Here is a 13,946-nt window from a genome sequence, read left to right on the forward strand (position 1 = left end):
TTTTCCCTTCTTTTCCCAGCGGAGGTGTGTATTATAAGCCTTTTGCAATTTCCAAGTATGTAACTTCATTTAGATTACGTTCCCTTTTTCCGCCAATGATCTTTCGCTCTTGGGATAGCTCTAACCAATTCTTCCCCGGTCGTTTGAGGTGTATACCACGGCCTGGTAGGGCGGTTCCCCAAAAATGCTTGGTGGGAATATAAAGCAGGCACTGTGTGCTTAATTGATCTATTTTATATGTACAGGGCAAATCCTCCTTCGTGAGCCTCTGGATACGCCGACATTTCAACAACGTGGAACAAAATGGTGAGATTGATGGTTTTTTTCATGTAGCATATGAATTGACATAATACTTGAAAATGATCAGCGTCTCCTAATCCTGCCAGCGGTGTTTGGTAGTAGGTACTCACGGTTAGGCACGATTCATCTCCACTCCAGCTATTCTGGAGATAGACATAGAGAATTAAGGCGGTGTTATGAATGAAGCCTAGACACAATCGTAAGTTTCTCTAGGAAGACCAGGTTGCAAGCAGTAGGCTGTGCCTCGAAGAAGCTTACAAGCCACGACTCTAGGACTCAACCGTCCAACACTTAGCACTCGTCCCCAGTCTTTCCCATCAATTTTAACAGTCGCCCATCCCTCCTCATTCTCACCATGCTCTCCCCCAAGCTCCCTCATACGTTCACTAGGTCGTTGCCCGGCTTCATCCTGAGATACCTGGGCAGGATCAAGTTCCGGATTCACCAACCCGGTCCACACGCTAGAAATTTTCAATGTGTCGGTAGCAATTCCGAGTTTTAATGAACCATGCATGTTTGCGCCCAGTTCCAATTTGGGACTTGAATTAACACCACCGACCATTGTGGCGCTGCTAACTCGCATCGTGTCAGTTGCTAGCTTCGTAAACCTCTCTGATATACTTTTCAATTGAATCAAACTAGGGAGCACGATGTGAACGTCTGGCTCACGGCAGCGCGGTTCATGCAGTGTCTCCACGACCGACGGGTGGAGCACGCGAACGGGGATTTCCTGGGTAACCAAGGTTTCCCGCTCTCGGGCCCCAAGCTGGATCCCTTCAAGTGCTGTCGGGTTCGTTGCGTGTTCGTCATTATCTCTGGTTTGAGACCCGGGGCCGGCGGTGATACCAAGGGCGTTTTTGCCATCCGTCCACGAAGAAGTCACGACTGTCAAGGCCAGCACTGGCTGGGATCCTTTTTTCGTTAAGCGCAGGGCTGCTGAAGTGGCGTCTGTTGCTGATCTGAGAGCGCGGTGGAGAGCGGCGATTGGAACTTCTAGGTTAATCACTTCTGCCGCGGCTGATAAGGTGTAGGAATCGAAAATGGTTTCCTGACACAAGATCGTTAATCCCCCACCAAGCAAACCAAGCAATGCGTGGCCTTAGAACGTAGCTGCATACAATAGGTAACTGTGCCCAAACTTGTGTTCCCTGGTCGGGGATGATGGTGAAACGCACGGCGTCTTCTTCAAGTCGTACCCAGCATATTTTCCCCAGGGAGGCAAGGGACGCTGTAAATTCTAAATATAGTCAGGTATCTCGTGAGAGACGCGTCAAGATTGATACATACTAGTAAAGGTACCGATATTCGTGAGTTGCCCCCTAAACCGCATCCTGATACCATTTCCTTGACGCTCACAGTATTTAAGACGCCTAAGTCATCTCCCTACCACTCCCGATGCCTAATAGCACAGTGCCTGTTCAAGTTCTTCAAGTGTTAACATCCTCGCCAACGCGTGTGTTAAACAAAAATTCGATATCCGAGGCGCGTCGATCAAGGGCCTGGTCCGTGCACCGCGGTGAATCGCACCCCACGCTAGTCCCCAGGAGGCTAGGCCCTGCGCTTGATCCAACCTCCGTGCTGAGCTAAGCAGGCTCATCCTGGCTTCACTTCAACCTTCAACACAGCTTCATCTTCCTTTCTCGCTTCTGCTTCTTTGACGAATCCCAACTGAAGAGGCGGCTTCTGGCATCAATTTGTTGATATTACACTCGTTACTTGCAGCTCTTGCTCTCATGTATTCACCCGCGTCACCGTATTTAAACCAGCACTTTTACCCCGACATTCTTTTGTTGCGCATATTTCACATCCTTGATGTATCTTGAACCATCACACTCGCTATTAATTGCATCGTTTCACTATCGTTTAAAACAGGCCGTTGTGTGGAGCTTTTCTTTGACAAAACCCCTCGACGAATTGCCCCGGAATTACGTTCGCGGAATGATAACACTTCGTCGGCACTCGCTTTAAGTGATTGGTCCACGTTCTGAACCAGATCTCCCGCCCTCTTTCGTTTCCGTCTTCACCAAGGCGTCGTCGATTTTACCCCGCTATGCCCTTCGCCGTCGCCAACAATGGCTGATAACCCATTTAAGCCGCTGACGCGCGCGTTACGTCTTGCGCCCTCCACCCCGAGGTCACGTTCGCAATCCCCCAAGCGCACTCGATCACCCCAAAGAAGAAGCCAGTTTTTAGCCCTCGAGCTTGATCCCTTACTATCGAACTTGTCACCGCAATCTACGCTTAAGGCGCTATCGGCGGCAGATGCAGTACCATCCAACCGTAGCACTCCATCAGACGCGCTGACAAAAAGTATTGCCAATGTCTCTACCGTTGAGCGTGCGTTTGGAATCAGGGCCGCGTTGACTGCTCAAAAACTAAGAGAGTGGTATACAGAGGTGCTGTCATGGAGCTGGCCTTCAAGGCGCGAGGCCGGCCTTGGCAAAGGATTCACCCCTCCCATCCCCCCAACCGCTGACCTGGCTGCCGCTGAAATCCATGATATTTATTTCGGCAGTCTTCCGGCGAAAATCGTCGAACAATATGAAAACAGGTCGGACGAAATCAGGGATGCCATGGACGCGTTAGATGTCGAGATGTTGAAAGAACATGTCCTCAACGTTCATATACCGTCTCGTTCGCGTCCGATATCTTCCCACAGCACCGCTTCGATTGAGATGAAACCGCTATCTTACGTGCAACTAAGTGATTTCACCGCTGTTATAACGGCCACAATTCTCCAAGCCCTTCCGATTCTCTCAAGGCTGAATAGCTTGCTGGCTACTTGGGAAGTGCGTTTCATAGTACTTCGACAGATACCCGAGCTTCTTCAGGGGTTAAAGCTGGCCAGACTGGATATAGATGCTGCCCTAGCACGGTTATCCTCTGGTTTATTACCGGACAGTGATGACCGACTCTTTTCCGAGGAGTCCTTCACCGCTGCTCGCCAAATATTGGAACAGAAGGTCCTAACAGTGGGTAGGCAAATGGACAGAATCCTTGATGAGCTTGAGGGACGTTCAGATTCACTCCCTGAGAACTGGATTGATGATATGGAAGCAATGGAGTCTGATTTTGCGACCTGGTCATCTGAAGCGCAGAAGAAAGCTATGGAAAACGACTGGAAACGATCATTGCAAACAAGGGGTTCAGCACGCATGTCCGAAATGCTTCCCAAGCGCCAGCCCGATGCGAGTAATATGCCCCCCAAGGTCCCCAATCCACAAACAACACCAATTCAGGCCAGTAAACAAGGGGTTTCTCACAACACAACTGCGCTCATTGACAATCCACCTGCTGCCCTGACGTTAACCATCCGCACATCCACTACTGACATGAAAACGCTCGTGTCTGCGAAAACGGAAACCCAAGAGTATGGATTAACTTCTCAAAATGCTATTTCAGATTCCAAAGCTTCGCCCTGTGCCGATCCAGGCAATACTCTTCAGCTCAATGCATCAGATAATCCTGAATCCGATCCCAAGCCTTCGAAAAAGGAACGACTTGAGCGCGGCTCCCAAGTTTGCGACGACCTGCATCCGAAAGCAATTATACCCCAGCCACGAATACAGAGAACTTGTGACACTTCGTTTGCAAAGGATCCCACACTCTCAAATCTAGCCGACCCTCCCAAGGTTGCCAAGGCTGTACTTGAGCAGGATGATGGGCCATCTCAATCAACTAAAGAACCGACTGCTGGATCAAAGGATACAGAGCGCGGCTCACAGATCATCCGAAGAAGTAAGAGTTTACCACTGGAGCAATATGTCAACCGTCAGGCTCTTTCAGAAGCTAAAAATAATGATTCTTGCACACCTATTGTTCCTCTTCCTTCTAACCAAACTACCCACGACTTTGGAACTCAGCCAGTACTGAAGCGGGAGCTCAACGCGCCTCTTAATCGCCCTTTGCTTCTCAAGTCATCATATGCGGGCCACATTAGTCCTTCAAAGAACGCTCAAAATATAGATGAGAATCATCGTAGCAAATCCTTGCACAAATTTTCGCCTCCTTCGCCGAACTCGGAGGTTTACTCAAGCAGTCCTCCAGACTCTAGTTCCTCGACTCAGGATATGTCCACTTCTCCCAGCCCGTCGCCAACTATCCCTTTGAATTCCATTCATCCTATCACTCCGTCGAATTCAGGCAGCGCGTTACCACCTTCCACAGCGATTAAAGTAACATCTCGAGCGCCATATATAACTCCGGATAAATCACCCGAAGATCACCTCGAGGAAAAGATTAGCTCGATCCTCACCACCATCCCAGCGCGCATCCGTCTTAGTTCAACTCCTATTGATGGCCCCAATGAGCCTAACCCAGGGAGCCGTCTACAAATTGAACGATGTCCCGATCGCCGCGAATCTCCGCCTCGTGTCTCAACTCGACCTACCACCCCTACCCCTACCCTCACACTTACTCCTGCGTACAAACGCCCCAAGCGGCGTGCACCACAAGAAGATAATCCTGTCAGGCTCTATCATCTTCACCGTGGCGGGAAACAACCACCGTTGAAACTTTTTGTGCGTACTGTCGGCGGAGAAGGGGAGAGGGTCATGGTACGAGTTGGAGGTGGCTGGGCAGACCTAGCTGAATACCTCAAAGAATACGTTATGCATCATGGACGACGACGAATGTCAGAAAGCAAACTGGAGGTACAGGAAATTCCCCATACATCACCGACTCACCGATCGTCCCCTCACCGGTCATCGCCTCATCGCTCTCCGGCGAGGACGATCAATAATGGGCGAACGACACCGATCTCTCGCCCTAACTCACCGTTTGATATCCGGCCTCCGTCTCCTCTAGCGGTCCGCAAAACACGACTATCGAACGCCAACACAGTGGCGCGTCCTACTTTAACGGCTGCAAACATTGAAAAGGTTTCTCAAGCATCAGACCCTGGTTCTCTGCTGTTTCCAAATCGGCGCCTTTCTATTTCTTCCACCACATCCATGTTCTCTCAGTCCATCCCGCTGGGACTTGCTGGCCCCACTCCTAAATCGAGAAACGTCTCCATGAGCCCTGAAAGTGAAGCCTGGGTGGAAGATGTGATGGGCCAAGCACGCAAATCATCCGCAACGTTGCGATCCAAACTGTCTACAGGTTCCTTGCGGGGTTATCGTCCATCACATATCGCGGAGACTACATCACATCTCAAAGCCAGAACCGATGTGAATTCCAGGCGAGTGAGTGATTTCGCGGGTGGTTCTACAAACAAACGCGTCTTTTTGAAAGGTTTGGGCAAAGGGAGAGCCTAAGCCTTGACCAATTCCCGCGTTCAAACAATATCCTTAATCCCAATTACCTTTTTCCACCCTTTTTTGGCGTTATTATACTGTAGTCTATTTTCTTTCCACCCTGCTTTCCCTCCAATTCCTATATTTTGGTTTTTCAGCATCCCGTGTTTCAAACTTTGAAATTGACGGTTGAGCGGGCGTTTAGGGCTGGATGTTTAACTTATTCAGCATTACCTGCATATTTTGTTGTTTCGTGAAGCCTTTTATTCCGCCCCGATATGCCTGGTGCATGTTGTTGGGCCTCCCTCTCGGGCATTTTCATCTGGATGGAAAATTTTTGTTTGGGTGCCAATAGATCGTACCGTTTCTCAGTGTCTTGATTTCATGGTGCTTTTCTTTTCTTTTTTTTCTTGAAGATTTCTTTTCTACTATTTCGCCAAATCTTATGGTGGAACATGCAGGGTGCATTGCATTCAAATCATCATCGCTGTTTTCAAGCTTTTCAGCTCTATACCCTGGTTAAATATCCTACTCTTTGCGTTTCCACCATCCAAGTCTTGAGATTGTTATTTCCTACTTGAGATAGATACACGTGAGCTAGTATCAAGGATCAGCTCAAGAATAATATATATCAAGTGAATTGTTTCATTAAAAGCAGAATATGAGGCTTTTTAAAGTATGATATTACAATTAAAGGAATCTTAAAAAGCGTTAATAAGGCGCCACTAGCTAACTATGTAATTGGAAACACATGCATTCACCACTAACCACGGTCCAGAGTGATGAAAAGCGTACCCTCAACTCGCCTTAAAACTCCGGCAACCCCCTGGCAATGAATCGAATACACCAAAAAGTTAATACGAGAGATACCAGAAAAAGATATTATATTGACCTAAGCATTTAGATCGTGCTTCCGTAAGCCCTTCACTTCTCTACTCAGTAGGTCTCGAAGTAAAGGAGAAATGACCTGCCCGGCATCTGGAGCGGCGTCTGAGGGCCGTTGAGCACCTCCAGATCCCTCAGCATGGTTCTGGACACCGCTAGCAACCACAGTAGCAGAGGCGGTGGAAGCATTCCGTGTACCTGCAGAGGATGACATGGACGAACGAGTGGGGCGCTGAGAGGGCGATTCTGGCAGTGATTGATTCCTAGAATCTGATGGGATAGGCTTTCTTTGCCGTACGGGTGCGCTGGGGAAATTGTATTTCTTATCGATGGTTTCAACCTTCTTCTGGAAGCTATGGAAAAGCGCTTCTGCTCTGCTGAGGATAGGGATAAGTTCTATAGTATTGGAAAGCTCGTTGACTGTGTACAGAACAAGTTAGCGGCGGCGAAGACAAGAGATCCAAAGGCGGGAGATGACATACTGTATTTTAAAATTTCGTCAAAATGATGAAGATGGGCAATGATGACATCCCGATGTTTCTCTAGAATAGCGAGTGCAATGAATATATGGAAATTACTGGAGAGGTAATCAGTCCAGAGGCCCTCCCAGAGCCGAAGTATATCGACCCATTCAAATTCTCGCTTGAACCACACAAGGAACATGCGAAAGAAAAAGAAGAAATTCGTGCTTTCTGTCTTTTGAAGGTGGATATAGAGTTGGGGGTCCATAAGTTGCACAAGTTGGTCAAGGGTAAGCAGCTGCTCTCGCATGCCCGATTGATCACGGAGAAAATTTCGCTCCTAAAATGCCGTTAGTGAATACTGTCAAAGAATCCGATCAGACGACAATGAAGTATTACCATTCGATCCATGAAATTGACGAATCCCCAAAATGCAACGGCATCGTCTTGCATGACGGCATATATGGGAGCAAGAAGGTCGCTCATCCCTTGGACATAACCTAGGTCTCGATTATACTCGTTGTAAGTAAGGAGCATATCTTTCATCTGTTCAAGATGGACATTTGTACCAGTCTCCGCAAAAGGAGAGTCAGGGTCTGGATGGGGGATGTCTTCTCCTGCAAATAGTGGTATCGTACGATCAGTGCGATGGACATCCTTCTCTACATGTCGAAGTCCCAAGAACAATCTAGTCAGCCTCCATGCTACAATCGCGAATAGGTTAGGGAAAGAAGATTTCATTTACCTATCCGATTCCTTTGTTCCTTCCACCATTCATGGTCTTGTTCCGTCGATGTCCCCTCAACGATGCGCTCCCACCAGCCTCCTTTAAGTCGTACGTACTCGTCCCTTTTCGAATTCATTATCGCTTTTCGTTCATCTTCGCTGCTATCCCAGGAGTATACTCCTAGCAGAAACAACCAAGCTTCCTTTCGCACACCATCATTGGGATCAAGCCCACCATGGAATACTCGCTCTTTTGCTTCGTCGGGAGTGATCTGTAATCGGCCAACATCCGTGTCGAACCAGCTATCCCATTCACTTTTGGTAACACATTTTCGTTTATCACTCAGTGTCATATTTGCTGCCTCCATATTCAGTATCTCAAACTCGCCCACAGAACTATCCTCCATTGCCAGGACATCTTTTGCGGTCCAGATTCGCTGGTTTCTCTCACGCTCACTCTGTTCTGCGATGCCCATGGCCCACCGGGCCAAATATAATCTTGCGCTATCAAATTCGTCCTGGAGTGTTTGGATCTCCGGGTTTCTCATCAAGCGCCTCACCTGCGGTGGTATCCTGGGGTTATCGGCTAGATCTTGCGCGGTCCGTCTAGTGAAAGTGGTGATCTTGCTGAGTTGCTCTAGTACCTTCCATCGCGTTTCTTTCAAAGCTTTTGTAAATGGGTCCATGCCTGCTTCTCTTTGTGATTTAGGGTCGGTCCCGGCGTGGCTGGGTGAATTTGCCGCCTTGTCAATTCCCGGTAAATGGCCAAACGATGTTTTATCGTCTTGAGAGGGGTTGATAAGATAAACGTTTGGATCTGCGCCAGAGCGATGAACTTCGACATATCTCTTTAGCCATCTCAAGACTTCATCGCCACCCCAAAACATGTGCCCGTCCTCAAACGGATCAAAGCTCTCCTTTGTCCTTTTCTTTTTCTGTAGAATTGTTGATTCACATTCACTGTCATGAAAGAACAAGGCCGGAGAGCTATCTCCTAGCTTTGTATTTATGACCAAGCTTCCAAACCACCAACCCAAGCTGGGTGGACGGACCAACAATGAATATATTTGCGACAAGGGAACCGCGAATGCATATAGGCCGATAGAGTCCCCATGAGATGTTATAGTCGGCAGCGGCGGAACTAGGTACGACTGACGGGGAGGAGACGAGCTATCCGAAAGGTCAACCTTTACGTAGGTGCTGTGGGCGTCTCCTAAGGATGACTCGGGCACCCAGGCGAGGAGATACGAGGAGGCATTGACGGTCTTCGAGGAGGATGAGGAGGAGGGCCTGTCTCCATCGTCGAGGGGAGAAGGCTTTTGCTCAATCAATGCAATGAAGCCGGGTATGTTGTCTTTTGACGAGGGGCTAGGATGGACGTAGACCTGGGTATCAGGGCATCAGTAAATGCTTTTCGGGGGGAGATCAGCGGGTAAATCGAAAATCACCGACCTTGCTCTTTGAAAATAATAGCTTTACTCCTTTCCCTGTCTTTGTATGTGTGATGGTATTGTATTCGCCCTCCTCATCGTCGCTGATGTCGTAGAACGAAGCTGTCGGAGATGGCGGGGAAGGCGGCGGCGTGAACTGGGTGGAACGGCCAGCCATGGCGGGCTGGTGCAATCGCGGTGTCTTGCTGGGTCGGTCGAAGCGTGTGGATGGCTATGAGAGAGACGGCTCTTGAGGGGAGATTCTAGTAGCTGGAAGAGCTGGTTGTTTCCGTTGACTGTTCGCTCGATCCGTCAGCTTGCGATGGATGACCCGAACAGGTGACGTAGTTAATAGTTCCTCCACGAACTCACTTTGCTTGCAGATGGAGAACGAGTTTACTGATGAACAAGCCGAGTTGGCTACTCTGTCTCGGTTTCCAATCTTCAATAGTAGGACTCTTCGAATTCCCTGCTCTGGCTTTCCAGATAAACTAGCTAACTAATGAGCAGGCTCAGGTCACATCCTCGCCACCAGTTCACATGCCTCCCAAGGCAGCAACAATCTGGCTCCTTTGTCTATCATGGCCAACACAAGTAGCCTACGAATGTCAAAGACTTTAGTGGAGTGGTGCCGTTCTTTGGTATTTGCCTCCCATGGTTGATTCTAGATCTCTTGCAAGATGGTTGATTCGAGAGTAGCTGCAATACGATACTACTAAGTCGCTATATGGTTAAGAGCGGATACGAATGTTCAGGACTTCCCGTTGTTGCGCCATCAAAGCGGAAACGCACGGGGATTTATGCTGCGTGCTACAGTTATCTCAAAGGTTGGAATAGAAAGTCTCCAACATTGAAGCCCGCTCATCCATTAAGCGTCGAAGAAATGTCCGTTTTCGATATCACAGGACCAATGCATCAAGCACGCTGTGAAACCCGGCCCAGTAACTACAAGAATCAGTCAAGGCTTATTGGTGTGCTCACCGCACGGAGAGCAGAGGATACCGAAGCCAAACGCATGAGTAGCAGAGCGAGAGCGGCGTATCTCGGGATAGCTACTAGCATGGATCAACCGCTTTTTTCGTCATTTCTGTCTCCTTGCACAAAGCACAACGCGAGCTACCTGATTAGGGAAATAACTCCATTGGGACGTTGGACGGCGCGGCGTTTTCAGCGTGGCAGCTTGCGACTTGGGTTTTTATTCGCTGCCTGTTGTTTCGCAAGCAGCTCACCGAGGCAATAGGGTGCGACGGTTAAGCGCCAGGGAAATTTTCGAGGAGTTGGACCAGTGGGCATTGAGCAAAAGAGTGGGCGATTTTCGACTGGCCCTGGATTATGGCTTTCGCAACTGAGTCACATTCGGGGGCGAAGATCAGACGAGGATCACGTCCCATTTGTTAACTCGGTTAGCTTTTAGTTTACAAGTTGGCCCACGAAGCGACGAGTTAACTGCATCATACGCGGCCTCGTGCGGATGCTGATCTTGTCAATGTGGTTGAAATGGAGCTCAAGCGCAACCAGGCCCCGAACTCTGTCCCAACAGGCTTGCTCACTTCTTTGCCAGATGGTTGGGCGTTGCTTGCAAGAATCAACCACCTAGTTATTCCCGGCGAACAAACTCGCTGGCCAAGGCGCTGGTTTGCAGATTGTTGCTGCGCCCCAAGGTGCTAGCACGGCATAAATAGCAACAGAGCGCTTGGCAGGGCCTGCTTGGACCCCGGATCATGGATGGTCCCGTTTGAACTTGATGAACGGAACGGTCTCTTCCTGATATATGCAGGTACGGTCCTGGTCAGAGTTCAATCGATGGTTGATGCGACTCGAGCTGCGTGGGAAGTAGTAGGAAAACCGCTTGACTAACTGGCGTCTCTATTCAAGTTGATGTACGGAGTAGCTACTCCGTACATACGCGTGAATGAGAAGAGTCAGTCACCAATGACGACCAAGCTTGCTCAAACCCGGGGGGTGTGGCGTCCTAGGATTGATGCATGTTTCCAAAACATGAAACAGATCTAAACGGTGGACTGATGGATATTGATGCGCACCCGCGAATCTTCGGAGTTAACTAATGTGGCTGAAGAATGGGAGGTCAGCCTGTTCTCAAGATTTTCTGACCATCTGGCATCTCTCTCGTCGTATTTTGTGAGGGCTTGGAGGTTCATGTTGGTGTTGGGGATACGAGATGGAAGCACAACTCTTACAGGTGTAGATGTTTGACCATCTTGTCCTGTTAACCCGCTAAGCTCTGCATTTTGGAAGCCGTGGTCTTTCTCGCCTTTGGACGGTGATCTAGTTAACTAGTCAATTCCCTCCCCTTCATTGAAGTTCAGGATACCCAACCAAGGGGTTCGTCAGCTGCACGTTGGAGCCCCTAAAGTTTAGGTACCTTCCCGCCGCAGTCACGCCCGGGCCCCCGTTAAAGGCTACCAGCTAGCTTAGGCGCTAGCTCGCTCATTTCGGGGGTCGGGCCAGGATTTCCGCCCGCAAGCAAAAGGGTGCTGAAGCCTACCACCAGCTTCGTTTCTTTCATCCGCGGATCGATGACCAGCCAGTTCGGGTTTTTCGCACCACCTGATTCCATGCCGTCTATCAGTCTATTTTGGACCTCGAGTTCAGCCCTCGTTTGCTCACCTCTCGCTAAGCTTGTTCCACGATTGCGTTTCTCCGTCGCACAGTCCATCGGACAAGTTTAGCCCGTATTGCTCATACCGGGTCGAGGACGGGGCAAAGGGGGTCTTATCAGTCGATTAGGGACTGACGACTTGACCGGCCCTACTTGCTGACCGTCACGTTCTAGACGCCGGAGCTACTTACATTTCGAGTTGATCGGAACATGTGTGAAAAGACTGTTGTGACAGTGCATTAGTACAAGATTGCAGGAGTGTGGCAGGGAAAAACCCCCAAAGTTCTGCATCAATCCCTGTCCATGCACTTCGCAAGCAGGGCAAAAAGCAAAAGCATGCAATAACTCCGTCCCCAAGCGTGGGAACGGCAAGGCTCGAACCCGGAGGAACATGCTATATGCAGAACAGCCCGCTTATTGACCTGCAGGGAGGCATCGCCCGTTAGTCCAGGAATAAGACGATATCTATAGACCTGATTTCTTCAAGGATTTAGGATCTTGTCTCCCCTGCTGGAGTATACATTGTGTCTTTCTTCATACGAATAGAACATCCCTTCTCTTTCTCTTTATCCTCGCTTCAGTGACGATACTTTGCTACTGCTGGATATTGATTGTGGATTAATTCTCCGCATCTTCCAGGGACCGCAGTTCAATCGTCAAAGGAGATCAGTTGACTTCGAAACCCATCAAAGAAGCTCGACTAAAACTGCTACTCAGCAAAGGATTCGCCTGGAAGAGATTATCGCAGTGATCATGCAAAGGTTAGTAGAAAGCATTAGAGGCGAGAGCGGGAGTCGGCCTTGTGTCGTTTGTTGTCAGCCATCCGTTTGCATTGTGCTTGTCCTTCTTTTCACAGCACTATCCGATTGTCTCTTTGCTAGTCTTCTTGGAAGGTTGATGGAAAAGGGCGACCTGATCGAAGACTGCTATTGTTTTGCCTGCTTTGATGGACTTTCGTTTGACTTTGTATGGGATGCTGGCTTTATACCCGGAGTTGTATTTGTTGATTTTCCCATTTTGAAGATACTTCTCTGCATCGTACTCGAGCCTGGAATGCTTGATAGTGAGCTATTATTTGGGGTGGCTAACATGGGACATCCCTAGGATAATCATCACAAAGTCTTGATCCGATAATGCCCTGCTCAGACTACCTACCAAACCACCCACACCCTGGGTCGCACCTTGACAACGAGGGCTCGAAGAAACAACAGATTCCGCTCCCTGCGGCGTGGTCCAAGAACTTGCGTTCTCCGTCCTCTCACATCTCGCTTCGAATGTCAAGCAAGTCAGCCCCGAGAGACTCGAAGAATCCGAAGAAGAATCTCACGGGTGTTCAAAAGGTCGAGATTGTGAAATCAATATGGCAAGTAAACATGCCATTCCTACATTCAAACGCCCCGGTGGATATGGCAATGGAGCACTTCGACAAAAATGATTATCAAAAGAAACCTGGATCCCGACTCGAGCCGCCCCGGATTGACACCCAGTTTGATCAGCGTGGTTCACATACAAAAAGTTTATATGGAGCGCCTATGAGGTCCGCGAGCCGCCGTGAGACGCCTACGACGGAATCTGGCTTTTTCTACGAAGATCAATCAACCGGGTCCCGGCGCCACCAGCCTTCTCGGTCGCGGACTACACATGGACCAGCTCCATCGTACCACCCTGGAAAATGGCCGAAGGGAACAGTCTCCAAGAATAATGCCGCAGATCCTCAAATGTTGAAAACGAACATAGCAGCTATCTCACCCGATTCGACTTCGAATGAACGAATGTGGCCTTTGTTACCCGAAAGCGGCAGTGTTTGCCTTTCTCCTTTGGCTGGCAGCGCTTCCATTATAACTCCACTATCTGCTAGCTCCACGCAGCCTCTATATTTCGTTCCTTCGAACCTCCACCGATCTCCAGTCCAAGATCGTCCCCAAAATTCGCCTTTCCATAGCTCTCCTGGTCTAGGGTCGGGTACCTCAACATCTGAATTCAGTGCAGGAGTAACGCCCAACCTTAACGGCTCGAGGTCCTCGAGCTCTAGCCTTGAGTGGTTCCCCGATGCAGTCTCTCCGGTCCACGCTACTAATGAAGCGTCGCCCGTTAGGGGCTATGATCTCATATCCCCGATTTCCGCCGGTGTTTTCGACGAAAGTCCGCGACTGAGGAGAAACCCTACGTTTAGAAAACAACGCTCGATGAGGGAATCGAGAATGAAACTCCTCCCTCCAGCACCCGATATGCCCGTGGCACCGGTTATTGATCTGGCGCGAAACGGTTGCCAATCCCACTGAGAGAA

General features: G+C 49.3%; 4 protein-coding genes across 4 annotated transcripts; 2 read left to right on the top strand and 2 right to left on the bottom strand.

Annotated features, from left to right (window-relative positions):
* Positions 1-31: 31 nt before the first annotated feature.
* UREG_03555 (NUV101 protein) lies at positions 32-1,630 on the bottom strand (the record flags this gene model as incomplete). The annotated part of the gene is made up of 5 exons (XM_002543992.1): positions 32-187; positions 411-487; positions 559-1,348; positions 1,419-1,537; positions 1,588-1,630. The coding sequence occupies 5 exons, from the start codon at positions 1,628-1,630 to the stop codon at positions 32-34; spliced, it is 1,185 nt and encodes a 394-aa protein (XP_002544038.1).
* A 742-nt stretch (positions 1,631-2,372) lies between these two features.
* UREG_03556 (uncharacterized protein) lies at positions 2,373-5,558 on the top strand (the record flags this gene model as incomplete). Its single annotated transcript, XM_002543993.1, has 1 exon — positions 2,373-5,558. One exon carries the CDS (start codon positions 2,373-2,375, stop codon positions 5,556-5,558), a length of 3,186 nt encoding a protein of 1,061 aa, XP_002544039.1.
* An 871-nt stretch (positions 5,559-6,429) lies between these two features.
* On the bottom strand, positions 6,430-9,217 carry UREG_03557 (GTPase-activating protein GYP7; the record flags this gene model as incomplete). The annotated part of the gene is made up of 6 exons (XM_002543994.1): positions 6,430-6,842; positions 6,905-7,223; positions 7,283-7,587; positions 7,629-8,544; positions 8,662-8,994; positions 9,062-9,217. The coding sequence occupies 6 exons, from the start codon at positions 9,215-9,217 to the stop codon at positions 6,430-6,432; spliced, it is 2,442 nt and encodes an 813-aa protein (XP_002544040.1).
* A 3,575-nt stretch (positions 9,218-12,792) lies between these two features.
* Positions 12,793-13,941, top strand: UREG_03558 (uncharacterized protein; the record flags this gene model as incomplete). Its single annotated transcript, XM_002543995.1, has 1 exon — positions 12,793-13,941. One exon carries the CDS (start codon positions 12,793-12,795, stop codon positions 13,939-13,941), a length of 1,149 nt encoding a protein of 382 aa, XP_002544041.1.
* Positions 13,942-13,946: the final 5 nt, after the last annotated feature.

Source organism: Uncinocarpus reesii, genomic scaffold (assembly GCF_000003515.1).
Source record: "Uncinocarpus reesii 1704 scaffold_2 genomic scaffold, whole genome shotgun sequence".
Lineage (NCBI taxonomy): Eukaryota > Fungi > Ascomycota > Eurotiomycetes > Onygenales > Onygenaceae > Uncinocarpus > Uncinocarpus reesii.